The 21,181-nt window shown below is 41.0% G+C and overlaps 1 protein-coding gene across 1 annotated transcript in view; it reads right to left on the bottom strand.

The window, feature by feature from the left end:
* The window catches only part of LOC103509162, a 40,007-nt gene that overhangs the window by 1,631 nt on the left and 17,195 nt on the right, over positions 1–21,181 (bottom strand). The window contains exons 2-19 of the mRNA XM_026823553.1: positions 18,909–19,101; positions 15,621–15,771; positions 14,849–15,038; positions 13,909–14,166; positions 12,423–12,710; positions 10,525–10,739; positions 10,126–10,264; positions 9,823–9,854; positions 8,594–8,725; positions 7,947–8,186; positions 4,830–5,027; positions 4,534–4,665; positions 4,175–4,252; positions 3,459–3,656; positions 2,796–2,927; positions 2,150–2,389; positions 1,615–1,831; positions 627–760 (exon numbers count right to left, since the gene is read on the bottom strand). Of these exons, the coding sequence (XP_026679354.1) occupies positions 627–760; positions 1,615–1,831; positions 2,150–2,389; positions 2,796–2,927; positions 3,459–3,656; positions 4,175–4,252; positions 4,534–4,665; positions 4,830–5,027; positions 7,947–8,186; positions 8,594–8,725; positions 9,823–9,854; positions 10,126–10,264; positions 10,525–10,739; positions 12,423–12,710; positions 13,909–14,166; positions 14,849–15,038; positions 15,621–15,771; positions 18,909–19,101 (3,167 nt within the window). The remainder of the gene's footprint in view (positions 1–626; positions 761–1,614; positions 1,832–2,149; positions 2,390–2,795; positions 2,928–3,458; positions 3,657–4,174; positions 4,253–4,533; positions 4,666–4,829; positions 5,028–7,946; positions 8,187–8,593; positions 8,726–9,822; positions 9,855–10,125; positions 10,265–10,524; positions 10,740–12,422; positions 12,711–13,908; positions 14,167–14,848; positions 15,039–15,620; positions 15,772–18,908; positions 19,102–21,181) is intronic.

Genomic DNA, 21,181 nt, shown 5'->3' on the forward strand with positions numbered 1-21,181 from the left:
TGTTCAAAATAAAATAAAGCACTGTTTATACTAAAAATAATAATAATAATTTTCAGGAAATAAATCATAAACCATTAATTATTATTATTCTTCTTCTTCTTCTTCTTCTTCGCCTTTTCCCGTGTGCAGACGGGGTCGGCGTTTTTCGCCAGCCTCTCAATCAGCCCTAGGGTGATTGCTTTTGAGCTACAAAATTCTACGAACGAATGACCTTCGCACTCAACCTTTGCTATTTCTTTAGCAAGGGGAATTTCAGGCTGGTAGTTTTCCTATTTGAAAACCCTTAGCCATAATAAAGAATTCATTAATTTAAAAGACTGTAAATAGTTTTAATAAAGAGGGCGCGAACGACCTTCTGTCCGTACAGTTAAAACACTTTAAATAAAGGAAAGAATAAAAATAAAGAGGACTTAATTCGTTTAAGTTTTAATTTTACAGGTGAAAATCCTCTGACTCGATTAATTTTATTTCGCTGTTGAGATTTGAACCACAGGGGACGGCCCTTGGTTGCAAATATCTTCTTTTTTTTTAGAATAATTTGTAACCCTTAAGATCAAGTGAATAATTTGAAGAAAAAAAAATCCGTAGAGATTCGAACCCCCAGCACTTTAGGTTAAGAAACTTACCTTGGTGAAGTGGAACTGGAGAGGGTCATCTGTGGACAAACTGACCACTAGACCTCGTGCTAAATATTCCGGTAGAGGATTTCTGTGATAGTTGAGGAATAGAGAGTTGTTACTTAACGGAGACATGGCGATTCCTGAGGGGAAAACACAAAGTAATTAATTAAAAGTCAAACAATCTAGAATTCTACGACATGAATCTCTGATTCTGATCACTGATCGTGATTTCGTGATCATCTGAAAATCATAAAATTTATTTGATTTTGAAAGATTCCCGCGAAAAAATATTTTTAAAAAAGCGCCTTAAAATTACGGTCAGAAAAAGCAATATGCTATGTCCAACTTTTGTTACTGCCTTAAAACTATTGGAGAATGCAACACGCTTTACAGATGTCTTGGGCATTCGGAAACTTGGAGGTTAGGGCGTCTGCCTTGTAAGCGCCAGGTTGCAGGTTCGTTTCCCGTCTGGGATAGATTTTATTCTAAACAGATAAGGGTCTTCGGAATGGCACCCTGAAAAAGCCAGCAGCAATAAATGTTGTTTCTACGCAAAACGTTACTTAACTTCAGTGATCCGTTGGAAATCGATTCAACTTGCTACCGTCATAGGCCGTCTGGCCAGGAGTTTTAAATATGAAGGGGGAAACATGTTAGAATAGAAGATAAGTCTTAATAATAATAATGGACTCTTGAGTGGAAGGTAACCACTAGGCGAGGTTAACGCCCACGGCGTTCTCTACCACCTAACCCTTCGAGCTCTACTATTATGTGGTCAAAGTCTCAAATAAATGAGGATAAAATTCCATGCCTCGGCTGGGATCGAACCCACGTCCTCCTGTTTACCAGGCGAGCGTCTTGATCAATACACCACCGAGGCAGGTCTTGAGCTTTTTATTTTTCTTCTCTTTTTAGATTATACCTTAAGGCGTGTCCACACATGGTCGACCGGCCGTCCACACTGCCTCCACAACATAATTTCACCTCGATCGACGGCCCGTCGACTGGTTGAGTACGGTCAGATTGGCGTAGGTGTAGTATTGGTAGTACGCGTAGCAGGGGTTCTCCTCGAGGTTCCACTGGGGGGGCGTCAGGACGTCTGCGTCAAACAAGGGGTTCTCCGGTTTGCTTTCGTCGTCCACCGAATCGAACCCGATCACATACTGGAGGAATTTGTGGAGGTGCGGATGTGAGCTGGAGTCATTCGTTACCTGGGGGGGGATACCAAATGGAAATTGGTGAGAAAAAGTGTAAACTATAGACTAAATAAGATTTAAAAAAAAATGTGAACTAAATGCGTAAAAGTGAGAAAACTAGAGATCAATTTAATTTATTTTCATAAAAAAAGCGATAATCGAGTAGGTACACTACTAGAAAAAAGAAATAAACTGCCATGCCAGTTTTATTTGTACAGCACAGCAAATCTCTAGATATTCTTCCGCCACAGGATAAAATGAAATTTCGTCAAAATGGAAATTCAAAAAACTCAATTGGGATTAGTAACGTCTCGCCTACACATTGATACCTACCTCAAACAGGGGTTTGAATATATTCTGCAATATCTCCTGGAAGTTATTGATGAGTTTGTTACTCTTGAATATATCGTACAGCCGGGGGATTTGTATTAGCCAGCGTATATTATTCGAGTACACGTTAGACTCGATGGCCCAGGTTGCCAGCTTATCCCATTCGTCCTCCGATTTGCCGTAGATGGAAAGTCGCAGCTCCGCGTTCTGGTATTTACTTTCCTCGAGATCTGCGGCAACTTCCTGCGAAAACCATAATGAATGAAGGAATAAATATCTGTTTACATAATACGTATAAACTTTACCTGTGAAATATATAAGACCTTGTTTAGACAAGACTGCTGGGGTAAAGGGACTTTGCAGTCTCATTCGGGCAGTATAAACAAGGTATATTCTATTCTTCTAAATACTAAGAAGTTTAGTGAGCTGTAAAGCTTACTCAGAAAAGTGCCTTTAAGCAAACCTCCATGTTCGAATAACAACCACTCTGGTCGAATGGGTATTACACTAGGCTTGACACCGGAGGTCCCGGGTTCGATACCCGGAAAAGTTTAGTAAATGGCTTTTAAGTGGGTAAAAATATGTGCCTCCAATGTGTAACGGGCCTTATTCGTCTGCATGTCTTACTCTTTCCTATCTGGTAACTTACCTTGATAATCCTAGCAAAGTAAGTACCGCCCAGGTAGTTGTCAGTCTTGAGGAATACCTCACGCAGTCTACTTTCTCCAATCGGGTTATACTTGGCGTTGAATTTGTCAAACCTGTGAAATGTGTTACGGTCCTGTATGGGGGAGATGTAAAACAGAATTTAATGGTTTCATTCTTCTTCTTTTTTTAAGATAATTGATAGAAGGAAACTCTAACGCTTTCTGGCTGGGGGACATTAACAAGGAGTATCCCAGCCTAAATTTCCCTTGCTGAAGAACTAGCTAAGGTTGAGTGCGAAGGGCATATACTCGTTAAATTGGTAGCCAAAACCAAATGTCAGCCCAAAGCAATCACCCTAGTTAGAGCTGATTGAGAGGCTGACGAAAAACGCCGACCCCGTCTGTACACGGGAAAAGGCGAAGAAAAGGAAAAAAGATAGAGGGAAACTCTAACAACGGAGTGAGTTCTTATCATCCCGAAGAGAAAAGGACAGGATAGGAGAAAGCCAGCCGTTCCGAGAACGGACCTTATCTGATTTGGAAAAGTAATCCACATTCAGCATTAAGATATGTTTCAGGATTAAGATGTCCTGAAGTCGAAGAAGGACAGGATAGGAGAAAGCTAGCCGTTCCAAGAACGAACCTTATCTGTTTAGTATACTCACGGCATGTACATCCAACATGTCCACTGTCAAATCATACGAGGTAAGGTTCATAGATTGGAACACTTGTCTCAGTGTCATGGTTTGTCCTGTTCTGTCCTTAGTGACCACTTCATCCGTGTGATTCTTCAGTGTCTTCTTGATGAAGCGAAGCAAATGCTTCTGATTCATACAGGAGGCCGCGTGAATGTGAGTGTCCACCTGGGAATGAAGGGGGAAACATGTTAGAATAGAAGATAAGTCTTAATAATAATAATAATAATGGACTCTTGAGTGGAAGGTAACCACTAGGCGAGGTGAAGGGGGAAACATGTTAGAATAGAAGATAAGTCTTAATAATAATAATAATAATGGACTCTTGAGTGGAAGGTAACCACTAGGCGAGGTTAACGCCCACGGCGTTCTCTACCACCTAACCCTTCGAGCTCTACTATTATGTGGTCAATGTCTCAAAAAATAAATGAGGATAAAATCCCATGCCTCGGCTGGGATCGAACCCACGTCCTCCTGTTTACCAGGCGAGCGTCTTGATCAATACACCACCGAGGCAGGTCTTGAGCTTTTTATTTCTTTTCTCTTTTTAGATTATACCTTAAGGCGTGTCCACACATGGTCGACCGGCCGTCCACACTGCCTCCACAACATAATTTCACCTCGATCGACGGCCGGTCGACTATGTTTGGACACACCTTAAGGAAAGTATGTTTCTTTTAGCTTACTTTGCGAATATTGTAGAAATCTCGATGTGGCACTGCTGTAGTCGCTATAAATAAATAATAATAATAAAGGGGCACATCCTAGGGCTGATATTGGCAAAATTTTGCCTACATTTATTAATGAAATACATAGCAAATGGTAGATATAATGGTGTGTTTTACTTTTCCTATCTGGTAACTTACCTTGATAAACCAACCTCAGTGGTGCAGTTGTTAACGCGTTGGACTTTGGATCTGGAGGTTGGTGGTTCGAGTCCAAGTCATGTCATGAAATTTATCTAGGTGAAATAATCGGGGAACGATGTTTGTGACAAGCATTTAAATATGCTTAACACAATTAAAATTCCTTTTTTTTAACTTACCTTGATAATCCTAGCAAAGTAAGTACCGCCCAGGTAGTTGTCAGTCTTGAGGAATACCTCACGCAGTCTACTTTCTCCAATCGGGTTATACTTGGCGTTGAATTTGTCAAACCTATGAAATGTGTTGCGGTCCTGTATGGGGGAGATGTAAAACAGAATATATTAGTTTCACTCTTCTTCTTTTTTAAGGTAATTGATAGAGGGAAACTCTAACGCTGTTTGCCTGGGGGATATTAAACAGGGAGTAGACCAGCTTAGTCTGGCTGGGGGACACCTTATCTATTTAGTATACTCACGGCATGTACATCCAACATGTCCACTGTCAAATCATACGAGGTAAGGTTCATAGATTGGAACACTTGTCTCAGTGTCATGGTTTGTCCTGTTCTGTCCTTAGTGACCACTTCATCCGTGTGATTCTTCAGTGTCTTCTTGATGAAGCGAAGCAAATGCTTCTGATTCATACAGGAGGCCGCGTGAATGTGAGTGTCCACCTGGGAATGAAGGGGGAAACATGTTAGAATAGAAGATAAGTCTTAATAATAATAATAATAATGGACTCTTGAGTGGAAGGTAACCACTAGGCGAGGTTAACGCCCACGGCGTTCTCTACCACCTAACCCTTCGAGCTCTATTATTATGTGGTCAAATTCTCAAAGAAAATAGGATACAATTCCATGCTGCTGGGATTGAGCCCATGCCTTCCTGTTTACCAGGCGAGCGTCTTGACTACTACGTCACCGATATTTAGTAACTTACGAGTACTTATTCCTTAGAACATATATTATGGTCTGGACTCTGGAAGTCTGGATTTTATTTAACAAATAAAAGACTTGGTCCAACATGTTTCGGAGGGCAACGTGCTCCTGATGCAATTGTCCCTTTGGATGGCCAGAGAAATTTTCTCTTATTCCTTACACGGTTGCCACCCGTAACTTAGTATCTCATTTCTCACAAGGTTTCGTTCCACTTCTGATCGGTTTCCCCCAGCCCCAGTGACAACTTCAGAGTGCTCGTGGCAATATGTTCCTGTCGGATGTCACACGTCTGACACACATGACAACAATGCAAAACTCTTCGCTTGCTTTCTCCACAGAGCTTCCCCTTCTCTTCCACCTAGCTTCTTATCCTCCTCCACCTCTTCCTTCTTCACGGTGGTGGAGTAATATGTCTCTTGTCTGATGAGGAATCTAATATGCTGCGAAACATTTGAGAACACCCATAGCGCCCTCTCGTCTCCCTCCTGAATTGTGGTAAAACTATATCCAAATTATTAACAGGTTCAAATGGCAGGGGATAATTTCCAGGGATCGATAGTGCCGAAAATCGATCTTTTCAGGGAGGGTTGCCATGGGGGTTCCCCATCTCTTATGCCTTTTCTCACGCTCAGATCAGATCGTCTGATGGACCTAGATGACTCAGACGGTCGAAATGGGTGTCGCGGGCCTTACAGTTGATTAAAATTTGCGTTTGCGTTCCTGTCTTTCTGTCTGGTAAGTCCCACGGGTCATCCTGACTTTCTGGAGGGTGCACGGGATGGTCTGTAAACCACGGGAAGAAACAATAGAATTTTAAAGACCAAGCACAAGTCCTCACGATGGTTGACTGCGGTCCAGGACGAGCCAATTAAACATGACTAGAGACCATCACCCCGGTGTATGGCAGAATAAAAAAGAGATCTTTTCTTTACTCTGCCATCACCATTCGGCTACAGCTGAAGCCGCTACAACAACAACAACAACGATAGAATAAGGCCGAATTATTGTTTGTTTTCAAATAGATACCGACATTTTTTATTTCACTTCTCACTCATACCAAGTAACTTTGCCCTGTCATGGAAAGCCAGTAATGATATTGTAGGTAAATACTGAGGCGCTCGTAGGAAAATGACCTAATGATCAATTCCTTTGCATTAGTAAACAACAACATTCATGCTGGGTTCTAGAGCTTCTAGACCAGGGTTGTCCAACCTTTGCGCACCCGAGGGCCACAAGAGACAAGAGACCAAATCTGGTAAGTCCCATGGGTCATCCTGACTTTCTGGAGGGTGCACGGGATGGTCTGTAAACCACGGGAAGAAACAATAGAATTTTAAAGAACAAGCACAAGTCCTCACAATGGTTGACTGCGGTCCAGGACGAGCCAATTAAACATGACTAGAGACCATCACCCCCGTGTATGGCAGAATAAAAGAGATCTTTTCTTTATTGTGCCATCACCATTCGGCTACAGCTGAGGCCGCTACCACAACAACGATAGAATAAGGCCAAATTATTGTTTTTTCCCCCCAAATATACACCAACATTTTTAATTTCACTTCTCACTCATACCAAGTAACTTTGCCCTGTCGTGGAAGCCGGTAATGATATTGTAGGTAAATACTAAGGCGCTCGTAGGAAAATGACCTAATGATCAATTCCTTTGCATTAGTAAACAACAACAACAACATTTATCCTGGGTTCTAGAGCTTCTAGACAATTCTGAACCCCATATTCGCTCTTAGTTCCAAAAGGACTCTATTTTCGAACACACAGCGCTATGCCATGCAATTTTGTGTAGAACGTTCAACTCTTCAACACAACTCGAAAGAATTCGTCAACCCGAATTTGCTACAGAACCCAGCATTAATTGTTTACATTTTATGATGCTTTTGGTGTACTCAGCATACTGTATTCCATGCGACCACAGGAAACAGCATTCTACACGGGCTTTCGCGGGCTGCAGAAATGAGTTCACGGGCCGCGGGTTGGACAACCCTGTTCTAGACCATTCTGAACCCCAGATTCGCTCTTAGTTCCAAAAGGACTCCATTTTCGAACACACAGCGCTATGCCATGCAATTTTGTGTAGAACGTTCAACTCTTCAACACAACTCGAAAGAATTCGTTAACCCGAAGTTGCTACAGAACCCAGCATTAATTGTTTACATTTTATGATGCTTTTGGTGTACTCAGCATACTGTATTCCATGCGACCACAGGAAACACCCATCCTGTAGTAGGAAAACGAAATTTCAACGAAATACATAATGGGAAAACGAAAAGAGAGCCAAGCTTTAACAAAAACTTGCACAATCTATATAAAAATTCCTGTCAATTTTAAATGTCTCGCTCAAAATCAATTGACAAAACTACCAGATACATTTTAGTAGAAAACTCGGACTGTTACGGAGATGGCGTTTTTCTTGCGATGGGGACAAAAACAATGTTTATATTCAAACATCAAACTCTTGGTGCTTGTCATTTTGAGGGGGGATACCAAATGGAAATTGGTGAGAAAAAGAGTTTTATTTGTACAGCACAGCAAATCTCTAGATATTCTTCCGCCACAGGATAAAATGAAATTTCGTCAAAATGGGAATTCAAAAAAACTCAATTGGGATTAGTAACGTCTCGCCTACACATTGATACCTACCTCAAACAGGGGTTTGAATATATTCTGCAATATCTCCTGGAAGTTATTGATGAGTTTGTTACTCTTGAATATATCGTACAGCCGGGGGATTTGTATTAGCCAGCGTATATTATTCGAGTACACGTTAGACTCGATGGCCCAGGTTGCCAGCTTATCCCATTCGTCCTCTGATTTGCCGTAGATGGAAAGTCGCAGCTCCGCGTTCTGGTATTTACTTTCCTCGAGATCTGCGGCCACTTCCTGCGAAAACCATAATGAATGAAGGAATAAATATCTATTTACATAATACGTATAAACTTTACCCATAAAATACACGAGATCTTGTTTAGACTTCTGAGGTAAAGGGACTTTGCAGTCTCATTGTGGCAGGATAAACAAGGTATATTCTATTCTATTCTTCTAAATACTAAGAAGTTTAGTGAGCTGTAAAGCTTACTCAGAAAAGTGCCTTTAAGCAAACCTCCATGTTCGAATAACAACCACTCTGGTCGAATGGGTATTACACTAGGCTTGCACACTGGAGGTTCCGGGTTCGAACCCCGCAAAACTTTAGTAAATGGCTCTTAAGTGGGTAAAAATATGTGCCTCCAATGTGTAACGGGCCTTATTCGTCTGCATGTTTTACTCTTTCCTCTCTGATCCCTTACCTTGATAATCCTAGCAAAGTAAGTACCGCCCAGGTAGTTGTCAGTCTTGAGGAATACCTCACGCAGTCTACTTTCTCCAATCGGGTTATACTTGGCGTTGAATTTGTCAAACCTGTGAAATGTGTTGCGGTCCTGTATGGGGGAGATGTAAAACAGAATATATTAGTTTCATTCTTCTTCTTTTTTTAAGATAATTGATAGAGGGAAACTCTAACGCTGTTTGCCTGGGGGATATTAAACAGGGAGTAGACCAGCTTAGTCTGGCTGGGGGACACCTTATGTTAACAAAATAATTATCAATTATCGACCAAGGTATACCGAATAAAAGGGCCTATGTTGTCTTACGACCAAAAAAATCCTTGGTCATTATTGAATCTTTCTTCTATTACACTCTGTCTATTTATATTCTATTATATTTTTAAGTGTTGCTCATCAACACCTGGGTCATATGCATCATCTATTTCTATTACAATCTCAATTACTTTCTGAAACTCACTCCGAAGTGTTTGTTAAGTAAGTCGTGCTCTCCTTTAACGAAATGAGACGAAAGGATGTGTTTTAGTACGGCTTGCACATAATCACAAAACAGTCTATAGAGATGTTTAGTACGACATGAGTCACAAACCCACAGAATCGTGCGATTTAGTACGGTAAGACCATATGTCATAAGTGGACTTTGATTTTCTCTTTTCAGAAGTCCGAAAAAAGACTTGTGATGCGTGAACGAGGTAATCGGATCACGAATCGAAAGGACTGGATTCATACATGAGTCACAAACCCACAGAATCGTGCGTTTTAGTACGGTAAGACCATATGTCATAAGTGGACTTTGATTTTCTCTTTTTCAGAAGTCCGAAAAAAGACTCGTGGTACGTGAACGAGGTAATCGGATCAAGAATCGAAAGGACTGGGTTCATTTTTGGTTAGTTTCGATTATTTAACGTGAAAAACTTGGGGCTAGGCCACACCACTATCGACTGGCCCGTGAATTCTAGAATCACAATATCACTAGAATGAGGGATCTTTAATTTCACCTCCGCCAATTTTTGTACGTTTTTTATCTACACTTGCCCACAAGCCAACATTCAGTTCAACACAAAGTTAGATATAAGTCAGGGGCCTCAAAGTGAGTTTAAACTCCGTTTGAGTTTAACTCTCTTGTCAATCAATCAGATTGTTTAATCTGAGAGTTAAACTTAAACAGAGTTTAATTGAAGTCACTTCGTGGCCCCGGGGGATAGACGATCAACATTAAGTTTAACCGTCGTATGTATGAAGTCTAAAGATAAACTTTAGTTTGTTTAACTTGAAATGAAAATCTTGCCAAATTTCATGAAATCTAGCCAGTTATTTCAAGAAATGACATGAAATTGGCAACATTTTTCGTGAACTTTAGTTTAACTTGAAATGAAAATCTTGCCAAATTTCATGAAATCTAGCCAGTTATTTCAAGAAATGACATGAAATTGGCAACATTTTTCGTCTCAAGTTAAACTAAAGTTTAACTTTGGCTTTCATACATACGACGGTAAATGTCGACGCGGAATTTCTAGTCGCAGTGGGACCTAGCCCTAAAACAACAAAATGGGGTGCGATCAACAAACCCCTTGAGACTGTGTTCAGGTTACCTCGCCCCGTGTAGCCGAAAATGTCGTACAGTTCAAAGTCAAGATCGTTGTGAATTCTAGAATTCACGGGCCAGAATGTCGACGCGGAATTTCTAGTCGCAGTGGGACCTAGCCCTAAAACAACAAAATAGGGTGCGATCAACAAACCCCTTGAGGGTGTGTTCAGGTTACCTCGCCCCGTGTAGCCGAAAATGTCGTACAGTTCAAAGTCTAGATCGGAGTCCGTAACACTGGGCCGGGAGTCATTCGTAGCGTGAGGGGGTGGAGCTTGAGAGAGAAGGGGCGTGGCTTCAGATAGTTAAGATCGGAGTCCGTAACACTGGGCCGGGAGTCATTCGTAGCGTGAGGGGGTGGAGCTTGAGAGAGAAGGGGCGTGGCTTCAGATAGTTTGGGCGTAGCTTCAGGTAATTTGGGCGGAGCTTCAGGTACACTAGGTGGAGCTTGAGGTAAATTAGGCGGGACTTGATAGGCACCCGACGGAGCACCTTGGTCGACTGGATGGGAACTTTCAAGTCCTCCTGAGAAGTAGGACAAATGTTAAGGGAGAGAATGAGAGGAGGAAGAGGGAGAGAATGAGAGGAGGAAGAGAATGAGAGAAGGAAGAGGGAGAGAATGAGAGGAGGAAGAGGGAGAGAATGAGAGGAGGAAGAGGGAGAGAATGAGAAGAGGTAGAGGGAGAAGGGAGAGAAAAAGAGGCAGAGAAGGAGGAGGGTGGGACATAAAAATAGGAAGGAAAAAGAGGGAATATATTTGGAGAGTAGATACAAGTGTAGGCTAAATAGGGTCGACTATTAGGGATATTAGGGTCGACTTGTTATAACTTTACACCGAACATGGTGATCATCATTTCTTTCAAATCTCGTTCAAAAAGAAAACTCAATAAAATCTTAGGAGCTGAAAATTTAAGAGTGCAACTGTAGAGAGAATGAGAGGAGGAAGAGGAAGAGAATGAGAGGAGGAAGAGGGAGAAGGGAGAGAAAAAGAGGCAGAGAAAGAGGAGGGTGGGACATAAAAATAGGAAGGAAAAAGAGGGAATATATTTGGAGAGTAGATACAAGTGTAGGCTGAATAGTAGGGATATTAGGGTCGACTTGTTATAACTTTACACCTAACATGGTGATCATCATTTCTTTCAAATAGAGGTAGAGGGAGAAGAGAGAGAATGAGAGGAGGAAGAGGGAGAGAATGAGAGGAGGTAGAGGGAGAAGGGAGAGAAAAAGAGGCAGAGAAGGAGGAGGGTGGGACATAAAAATAGGAAGGAAAAAGAGGGAATGTATTTGTAGAGGGAGAGAATGAGAGGAGGTAGAGGGAGAGAATGAGAGGAGGTAGAGGGAGAGAATGAGAGGAGGTAGAGGGAGAGAATGAGAGGAGGAAGAGGGAGAGAATGAGAGGAGGTAGAGGGAGAGAATGAGAGGAGGTAGAGGGAGAAAGAGGGAGAAGGGAGAGAAAAAGAGGCAGAGAAGGAGGAGGGTGGGACATAAAAATAGGAAGGAAAAAGAGGGAATGTATTTGGAGAGTAGGATACAAGTGTAGGCTGAATAGTAGGGATATTAGGGTCGACTTGTTATAACTTTACACCCAACATGGTGATCATCATTTCTTTCAAATCTCGTTCAAAAAGAAAACTCAATAAAATCTTAGGAGCTGAAAAGAGTGCAACTGTAACCCAAACTAGTCCTGAGTTGAATATTACCAGCTGAAATCAAACGATTATGTTAAGTTGTGAAGGTAGCAGCACTATCTAAAGTGTAACAAGACTTATAGTCTATTGTATACTGTGAGTGAAAACTAGAGGCCATGGTTTTTAGGAGCTGAAAAGAGTGCAACTGTAACCCAAACTAGTCCTGAGTTGAATATTACCAGCTGAAATCAAACGGTTGTGTTAAGTTGTGAAGGTAGCAGCACTATCTAAAGTGTAACAAGACTTATAGTCTATTGTATACTGTGAGTGAAAACTAGAGGCCATGGGACAGAATCGTTGCAAACTGCCAACAATATAGGGCAGTGGATAGTAAACGATTGAAAGGGGTCATCGCAAGTGTGGAAAATAGAGGCAAATAGAAAATAATTATTCAAAGTGGTGTGTCTTCTAAGAGCCTGTCGAGAATTTGCCCAAGCTCTGAGCTAAAGCTTTTTTCCATTGTTCCTTTGGATCTACCTGCCTACAGTACCATGCTGATATATGGCCGCTAATTCGTTACCTTGACAACCACTTAGATCACATTCCTTCCACATACAACGTTTGGCCAATGCTATCAAAAACGAATCGGTCTTTACTTGTCCGCCAGGGGCGTCAGTGTCGGTGTTCGTTCGTCCGCTAGGGGCATTCTTGTTTTGTCCACTTGGGACGTTCGCATCATTCCCAGTTTCAACGTTAGGGGCGTTCGCATCTTTTCTTTGATCATCACGCTTGTAGTTCCTTGTTTCTCCGCTAGGTGCGTGAGTTTCATTCGTTTGTCCACTTGGAGCGCTACGTACTATTGCATTGCCTGTCTGCTCCTCTTCCAACTTGGCAAGGGCAGTGTGAGCAAACGTTTCATACTTCCTCCAACTACCTCGCTTCTCAGAAGACGTGCGGACAAATGTGTGTTTTACAAGTCGAGCTTGGCTCGGGTTCTTTTCATTTCTATCGTGATCGCTCACGCTCTTCTCGTTGGATAGATTGCTGATGGTTTTGTATCGCCACAAGGGAGCGACCTGACCTGTACTGCTATCGTTATCACTAGGCTTGAAGTGTTTATCCGTATCTGACGAGATGGAGAGAGGTAACGGATTTAGAACAAGGGGGACAAATCATAAGACGTGGACAAGACACAGAGGCTGTGGGAGTTAATCTGAATGACAGGTCTATTTGTGTAGGTAATTATAAAAACATAAAAAGGGACTTATCAGTCTCATCAGGGCGGTGATTTTACAGACGACAAAGTGGAGGAAGAGGAAGTGGAAAAAAAGAAGCGTATTCTTAAATGAAGAGAAGGTAAACATTCTTCTACAACCCGATTTTCAAGGGTTTTCAAACCTCGAATACTTAAACTTCCCCATATTTTCGCAAAAAAAAAGGCATTTAGAAATCCATTGGTTCCTATTACAGCCAAGATTTCTTTCTCTTTATGATAGGGTTTTAGGGTTTCGCCAACCTTCTTTTCAGCCTCTCTACCATTTAACAACCCTGTTAAGCCTATACAAATCAAACGGAACTTAACAGGCCTTCTAATGACTGAAAAAATATTGGTGAAATCCACACAAAGATTTTTAGTTGTGTGTGGGGGGGAATAAGGGCAAAGCGTGCTATCTCCGGGCTAGATCTTACCCGCTATGGTTTTCTTATCCTCATGAACTATCTTGGTGCTGTGAGGAAGAGACGCCACATTGTCCATCTCACGCAGAAATCTTGCCGTCACCTGTGGGAACGTCTGGGAGGAGATGTCCATATAGCGGTCTCTGATGTGTAAGGCTTCCACGAGTAACCGCGAGGCCTGCTCCAAATCTTCTGCGGGTACCTGTGAAGATACGAAATTAAAGCGATGATTGAAAGAAGGAAAGTTCCTCTGCTAAAGAAATAGCAAAGGTTGAGTGTGAAGGGCATCCACTCGTAAAAAAATGTCAGCCCAAAGCAATCGCCCTAACTAGGGCTGATTGAGAGGCTGACGAGAAACGCCGACCCCGTCTGTACACGGGAAAAATTGCCTGTCTGCTCCTCTTCCAACTTGGCCAGGGCAGTGTGAGCAAACGTTTCATACTTTCTCCAACTACCTCGCTTCTCAGAAGACGTGCGGACAAATGTGTGCTTTACAAGTCGAGCTTGGCTCGGGTTCTTTTCATTTCTATCGTGATCGCTCACGCTCTTCTCGTTGGATAGATTGCTGATGGTTTTGTATCGCCACAAGGGAGCGACCTGACCTGTACTGCTATCGTTATCACTAGGCTTGAAGTGTTTATCCGTATCTGACGAGATGGAGAGAGGTAACGGATTTAGAACAAGGGGGACAAGGTTTTGTATCGCCACAAGGGAGCGACCTGATCTGTACTGCTATCGTTATCACTAGGCTTGTGTTTATCCGTATCTGACGAGATGGAGAGAGGTAACGGATTTAGAACAAGGGGGACAAATCATAAGACGTGGACAAGACACAGAGGCTGTGGGAGTTAATCTGAATGACAGGTCTATTTGTGTAGGTAATTATAAAAACATAAAAAGGGACTTATCAGTCTCATCAGGGCGGTGATTTTACAGACGACAAAGTGGAGGAAGAGGAAGTGGAAAAAAAGAAGCGTATTCTTAAATGAAGAGAAGGTAAACATTCTTCTACAACCCGATTTTCAAGGGTTTTCAAACCTCGAATACTTAAACTTCCCCATATTTTCGCAAAAAAAAAGGCATTTAGAAATCCATTGGTTCCTATTACAGCCAAGATTTCTTTCTCTTTATGATAGGGTTTTAGGGTTTCGCCAACCTTCTTTTCAGCCTCTCTACCATTTAACAACCCTGTTAAGCCTATACAAATCAAACGGAACTTAACAGGCCTTCTAATGACTGAAAAAATATTGGTGAAATCCACACAAAGATTTTTAGTTGTGTGTGGGGGGGAATAAGGGCAAAGCGTGCTATCTCCGGGCTAGATCTTACCCGCTATGGTTTTCTTATCCTCATGAACTATCTTGGTGCTGTGAGGAAGAGACGCCACATTGTCCATCTCACGCAGAAATCTTGCCGTCACCTGTGGGAACGTCTGGGAGGAGATGTCCATATAGCGGTCTCTGATGTGTAAGGCTTCCACGAGTAACCGCGAGGCCTGCTCCAAATCTTCTGCGGGTACCTGTGAAGATACGAAATTAAAGCGATGATTGAAAGAAGGAAATTCCTCTGCTAAAGAAATAGCAAAGGTTGAGTGTGAAGGACATCCACTCGTAAAAAAAATGTCAGCCCAAAGCAATCGCCCTAACTAGGGCTGATTGAGAGGCTGACGAGAAACGCCGACCCCGTCTGTACACGGGAAAAGGCGAAGAAGAAGATTTAAAGAAGGAAAGTCGTAATTTATTATGTAATAGGTTGACCTTACGCCCAATTTACAGGCAATTAATTAGAAAGCCAATAATCTTAATTTATTCATATCCTAAATTTATCCATACTTTAAAAAAAGGAGTTTTGATAGAGGGAACTGAAACTGCTAAGGTCTTATCGTCTCGAAAGTGAAGAGAGAAGTAGGATAGGAAAGGAGAAAGCCAGCCGTTCCGAGAAAGAACCTTGTCTGCTTAGGATAAAATCTGCCCCGGGCGGAAATGTAACCCGCGGCCTAGCGCTTAAAAAGTAGACACGCTACCCTCTAAGCTAACTGGCTGGCAGGGTTCCCCTTGAAATTCCCTATATTAAAGTTCATAAGAACTATGTTGTCACTTACCCCAGTGTTATCTTCGCCAGAAATGGCAACACGTTGGAAGTGTGGTACAAAGTCATGTTCATCAATGACAGCCGTGGTCTCAATATCTTCCACTCCAGGCACTAATGACGGCTCATACTGGGACTTCCTGTCTTCCAGATCCTTGGCCAGTCTAAAACGGAAAATAAGGGAGTACACAATTCAGACCCGAGTATAAAAAACTTCTCTAACATCTTTCCAGAGGGCGACGTGCTCATTCTAGAGCAATTGCCCCTTTGGATGGCCGGAGAAATTTTCTGAACCAAAATTTGTTTAGTTCGTTGCCCAGATGGTCATCTATCGGGAACGGTAACGTTGCTTAACTTCAGTGCTCCAGAGCGAACTATTGAATTCTGGCTTTAGTAATTGAATTGCCGAAACACACAAGGTTTCGTCAGGGACAGAGCAGAGGAATATGACAAGTCTGGTTTACCTTATTCCCTGCGCGAAACTCCGCAAATTTCTATCGTACTCCTCGATAAATCCAAATCTGCGGGAGTAAAGGGACTTTTCAGTCTCATTCTGGCAGGATAAACAAGGTATATTCTATTCTATTCTATTCTAACTCAACTTTATCAACACTCGGCTGCCACCATTTGCCTACAGCTGAAGTCGCTACAACAACAACTCAACTTGATTGTCTTTATTCCACAAAAAATACATCAAGAACATCAATGTAGTAGGAAGACAGATTAGATTAGAATTTATTCAACTCTGATGGATGCTCAGATTGAAACCTGATAGCTTATGTTACGTAAGTCAACCAAGACGGTCTCATTGCAGGTGGTCGATAGAAATCAATACATTATCCAACTGATTAAATAAAAATAGTTCATCAATATCTTAAGCAACTGATTAAATAGTCCAAGTTCTTAATGACCAGGACTACAATCTAAATAGTCCAAGTTCTTAATGACCAGGACTACAATCTAAGATTCAAGTTTAAATTTAACTCTTGGGCCAGCCATTTACTATCAGGTAGACCTGACAGGCGGACCTGATCAGGTGTACCTGTCAGGTCTACTTGATAAGTGAGTGGCTAACCTTGGATTAAGCAATCTTAGATTGACCAGGGGGGGGGGATTGATGCTCTAAATTTTGGGTAGATTCTTTCAGTATATACTCGTACCTACATTTAGGGGTCCCTAAATGTCCGGGGGGGGGGCGGGACTGCCACTGGGGATACCTGGACCTCATGATTACTGAGTGCATCTAGATTACACAATTTACTTTACACTGTATTCCTATATCTTGATTGATTGAGTGTGAGGACGGAGCAGGAATGGTACAGTTGGAGAATTAGAATTGAATAAATTAAGTAAAACAAAACAAAAAATCTGGTGTGAACATCACACGACTTTCTATTACATTTGCAGAATACGTAGGTATTTGAAAAGAAATAGAAAATAAAAAAAATGTAATAAAAGGGAAATTTGTTGACACAGGGGAGTATCGAACCCGCAACTTCTCAAATGTAAGTCAGAGAGTGCTAAAAGTAGCACCATTCGATTCCGCGTGAAAAATCACATGGGATCAACTATTCACATGCTATTTACGAGTCTGCAACTTTGCAAGAGAAAGCTCAGAGTGTAGATAAGTATCATGCGAAGATCATCCGAAATCAATGTCGTAAAAAAAACTTCTTGTCCTTTCTACTTTCCTCCTTCCTCTTCCTCTTCTTCTTCGATCCCCTCTTCCTTCGTCCTCATTCTCAGGACTAACAAGATTCGGGAACGATATTTGGTCTCAGGGGCGAAGCCCCGGGAGCGCGAAGCGCGACCTCACACACATGGCGTAGTGTGTCCGTTTCCCTGTTGTGTAATTTTCCAATTTTTAATGAAAGTGCATCGCCCATAACGTGACATAGTTACAAACGGTACACAAACTACCCAACACGACTGCATAGGAAATACTGCAGAACATCAAGAACATCACTTTCATGGATTCATGTGCCAAGTTCTAAAATTTCAACTTGGCTATTTTTCCTCTAGATTCTCTGTAAAGTTTGTTTATTCCGCAATAACTCTAGAACGGTATCTCCGATTTTCATGAAAATTGGCAAAATTCAATGCAACAAGCACTTCGCCTAGTAAACCAGAGGGCGCGGGTTCAACCCTAGCTGAGGAATGGAATTTTTTCAATATTTATTAGAGAATTTGACCACAATGTTAGTAGCCTTCTGCTCGGAAAACGGGACTCCCAAGTCATTTCCGGGCACTACTGATATTAGAAAAACACTATTCCTGAATTTTAGACGAAAATAACAGAACTTAAATGATGAAGATTTTAATTCAAATTAATTCAATGAATAAATAAAATGAGCTTTAAAAAAACACAAAGTCACTAAGTATAGCAAATTTAGAGATTTTGGAGATAGACCTTCTAAGAATTCAAAAAACGCACAAGCTCAAGCTTCAATTTCGTGTCATCATTTTATTTTATTTTTTATTTATCTGATTTTTATTTCATATTTCTTGATTATTTGTTTTTGCTCATTTGATTATTCTTCTGTTATGTATTAATGCAACTCCCTCCATCGGACAAAATGCCAAGTTCTCTTGGCATTTTAGTTTGGGGGTTGTGCTAATCGTTCCTCTTGTGGTGTGGTGCAGACTGTCCAGTCCTTATTGGCTAGTCTGCGCCAGACCATGAGCAACTTCATAGATAGGCAAGTTTGTAATATTATAATCTATTTTGTACTATGTAATTTTATGTACAAATATAATAAATGAAGCACATTTTAATACTACTAATACTAATACTATCGTTCGGTAGGTATAACGCCAACAAGATCATGAGAAAATAAATTGTGCCTGCTAAACTTTCCACTGTTCCACCTCTTCCCGGCGCGGCGCTACTTGGGTTTTTAAAGTTTTAAAATTCGCCATATGTTGTTTATATGGAGAAAGCTGCGGAGGAAAAACCACCCCTTAAAAAAAAAAAAAAAAAAAAATCATAAGCATGTGATAATGTCATTTGAGAAAATTAAAGTTGTTGCCTCAAAACTGCATTTGTCTCAACACAGACACAACCGATTGGGCCATCGGTGGTACAACCATAGTGAGGGGAAAGAATCCGATGTTAAATTACCGCAACCCACCCTGTCTTGTTTAAAATTCAAAATATGACTTCATACAAACTTACAACTGACTCATCCGCTGTTGAATGGCCAACTTCTTTTCGATCTGTCTTGAAATTTCACATGTCTTAAAATTACCCCAACTCACCCTAACTTTTTAAAATTCAAAATATGACTTCATCTAAACTTACAACTGACTCATCCGCTGTTGAATGGCCAACTTCTTTTCGATCTGCTCAATAGGGAACTGAGGTACCTCGTAGGGAGCGGATATTTCATTGGGCAGCTCCGGGATTCGAAGCTCTTCCCCTGCCAGGAGATTCCCCGAAGATCCTGGGTAACTGCTGGCCAGTTTGGGTCCATTGAATTGGGGACTTTCACTTCCTGAAAAGAGAGAAATGGGAGGCAGGTAAAATATGATATTTTCATGTTCATACATCAAATTGATAATTTGATATTTCGAACCTCACTTCTCAATACGATTGAGCCACACTTTGGGATCTCGAGAAAAGAATAAAATATACCTTGTTTATACTACCACACTACCAGCAAGTCAGCATATGATTGAAAAGTCCCTTTGCTCTTGATGTTTAACCAAGGTCTTGTATATTTGATTGGTAAAAACAATTAGTCACGAGAGAAAGATGGTCACAAGAAAAGCAGGAGGTGAGAGGTACATAATTTCTTGATTTTCAAATAAAAATAACTTCGGACTGTCAAATCATAATCAACAAAAAAATCTGGTGTGAACATCACACGACTTTCCTTATCCTATTGAATGATGCTTATTTGAGTGTTCTTTTACCCTAACTTGTAGACTGTCAAATCATAATCAACAAAAAATAGGCGCCTCAAGAATAAAAAATAAATAGGGGCCTCGAACAAAAAAAAGCAGTAGCTGATTTCAGCAGCTTCAGGTAATCAGGTTCCATATAAGGAAATAATGATCAAACTAAGGCATGACAGGAATGTCAAAATGAGATCTTTTCATGAAATCATGCATATGTACGAAGATATTCGCTGAAAAACAACGAATGCCTTGGGCAATCAATATTGGTCTGGAAAAAAAATGGTCTTGATAAATAAAGATTGAAAAATTCGGTCTGCCTTCATCAGATTTCTTGAGAATTTGGTGTGCAAGGTGTGGTATGTAATAAGAGATACGTTTAATAACTACAAATGAAATACGAGATACGGTAAGTATTAGATATTATTTGACATTTTTCTTGTTCTTTCAAGAGTTTTGATAGAGGGAACTGTAACCACTGAGGTATTATCGTCCCGAATCAAAGAGAAGAGACAGGAGAAAGCCAGCCTTTCCGAGAACGAACCGTATCTGTTTAGGATAAAGTCCGTCCCGGACGGAAATCGAGCCCTCGACCTCTGATATTCATATTCCCCGTTCCCAATACAACTGAGCGACCGAGCCACACATTGAGAAGTCTAGAGAGGTGAGCGAAAATTTCATATTGTCAAGTCCTAACCAACAACATAAAATGGGGACCTCGGATAAAAAGAAATTAGGCGCCTTGGAAAAAAAATAGGCACCTTTAAAAAAAGAAAATAGGCATTTCCTTAAATAATGGGTGCCTTGGAAAAAGAAACGAGGCGCCTCTGAAAAAAAGCTGTAGCTAATTCCAGCAGCTTCAGGTTCTATATAAGGATATAATGATCGAACCAAGGCATGACAGGAATGTCAAAATGAGATCTTTTCATGAAATCATGCATATGTACGAAGATATTCGCTGAGAGACAACGAATGCCTTGGGCAATCAATATTGGTCTGGAAAAAAATGGTCTTGATAAATAAAGATTGAAAAATTCGGTCTGCCTTCATCAGATTTCTTGAGAATTTGGTGTGCAAGGTGTGGACTGTGGTATGTGGTTTTTAATGATAGGTGCCTCGCGGTTGAAATAATACGAGAATATCAAATGTCCAAAGATATCCCAGACGAATACCTAGACTACCTATGTACCTATCTGGAATCTGCGAGTAGGTATCTGGAAAAGGATCAGATGATTTTTTCAATTCAGTGAAAAATAAGCGATTTGGACTCAAGAGATCGAAATAATACGAGAATATCAAATGTCCAAAGATATCCCAGACGAATACCTAGACTACCTATGTATCTGGAATCTGCGAGTAGGTATCTGGAAAAGGATCAGATGATTTTTTCAATTCAGTGAAAAATAAGCGATTTGGACTCAAGAGATCAATGCCACTAAATATGTGATGAGAGAGATGTCAATATTTTGTGAGTAATTATTATGATAAGCAATTGAAAACAGACATAAATCGGTCATTACCTATTGAAATAACAATACTTGTGAATATTGATTAAAGGAAAAATATTGTTTAATCAATACAAAATTACAGGCAATAATTCAGGTAGAAGTAAAATGAACTGAATATGATAAAATGACAAGTGGCAAGTGAGATAACGGTCTACTTGGGATCAAGCAG

Source organism: Diaphorina citri, unplaced genomic scaffold, assembly GCF_000475195.1.
Source record: "Diaphorina citri unplaced genomic scaffold, Diaci psyllid genome assembly version 1.1 scaffold471, whole genome shotgun sequence".
Classification (NCBI taxonomy): domain Eukaryota; kingdom Metazoa; phylum Arthropoda; class Insecta; order Hemiptera; family Psyllidae; genus Diaphorina; species Diaphorina citri.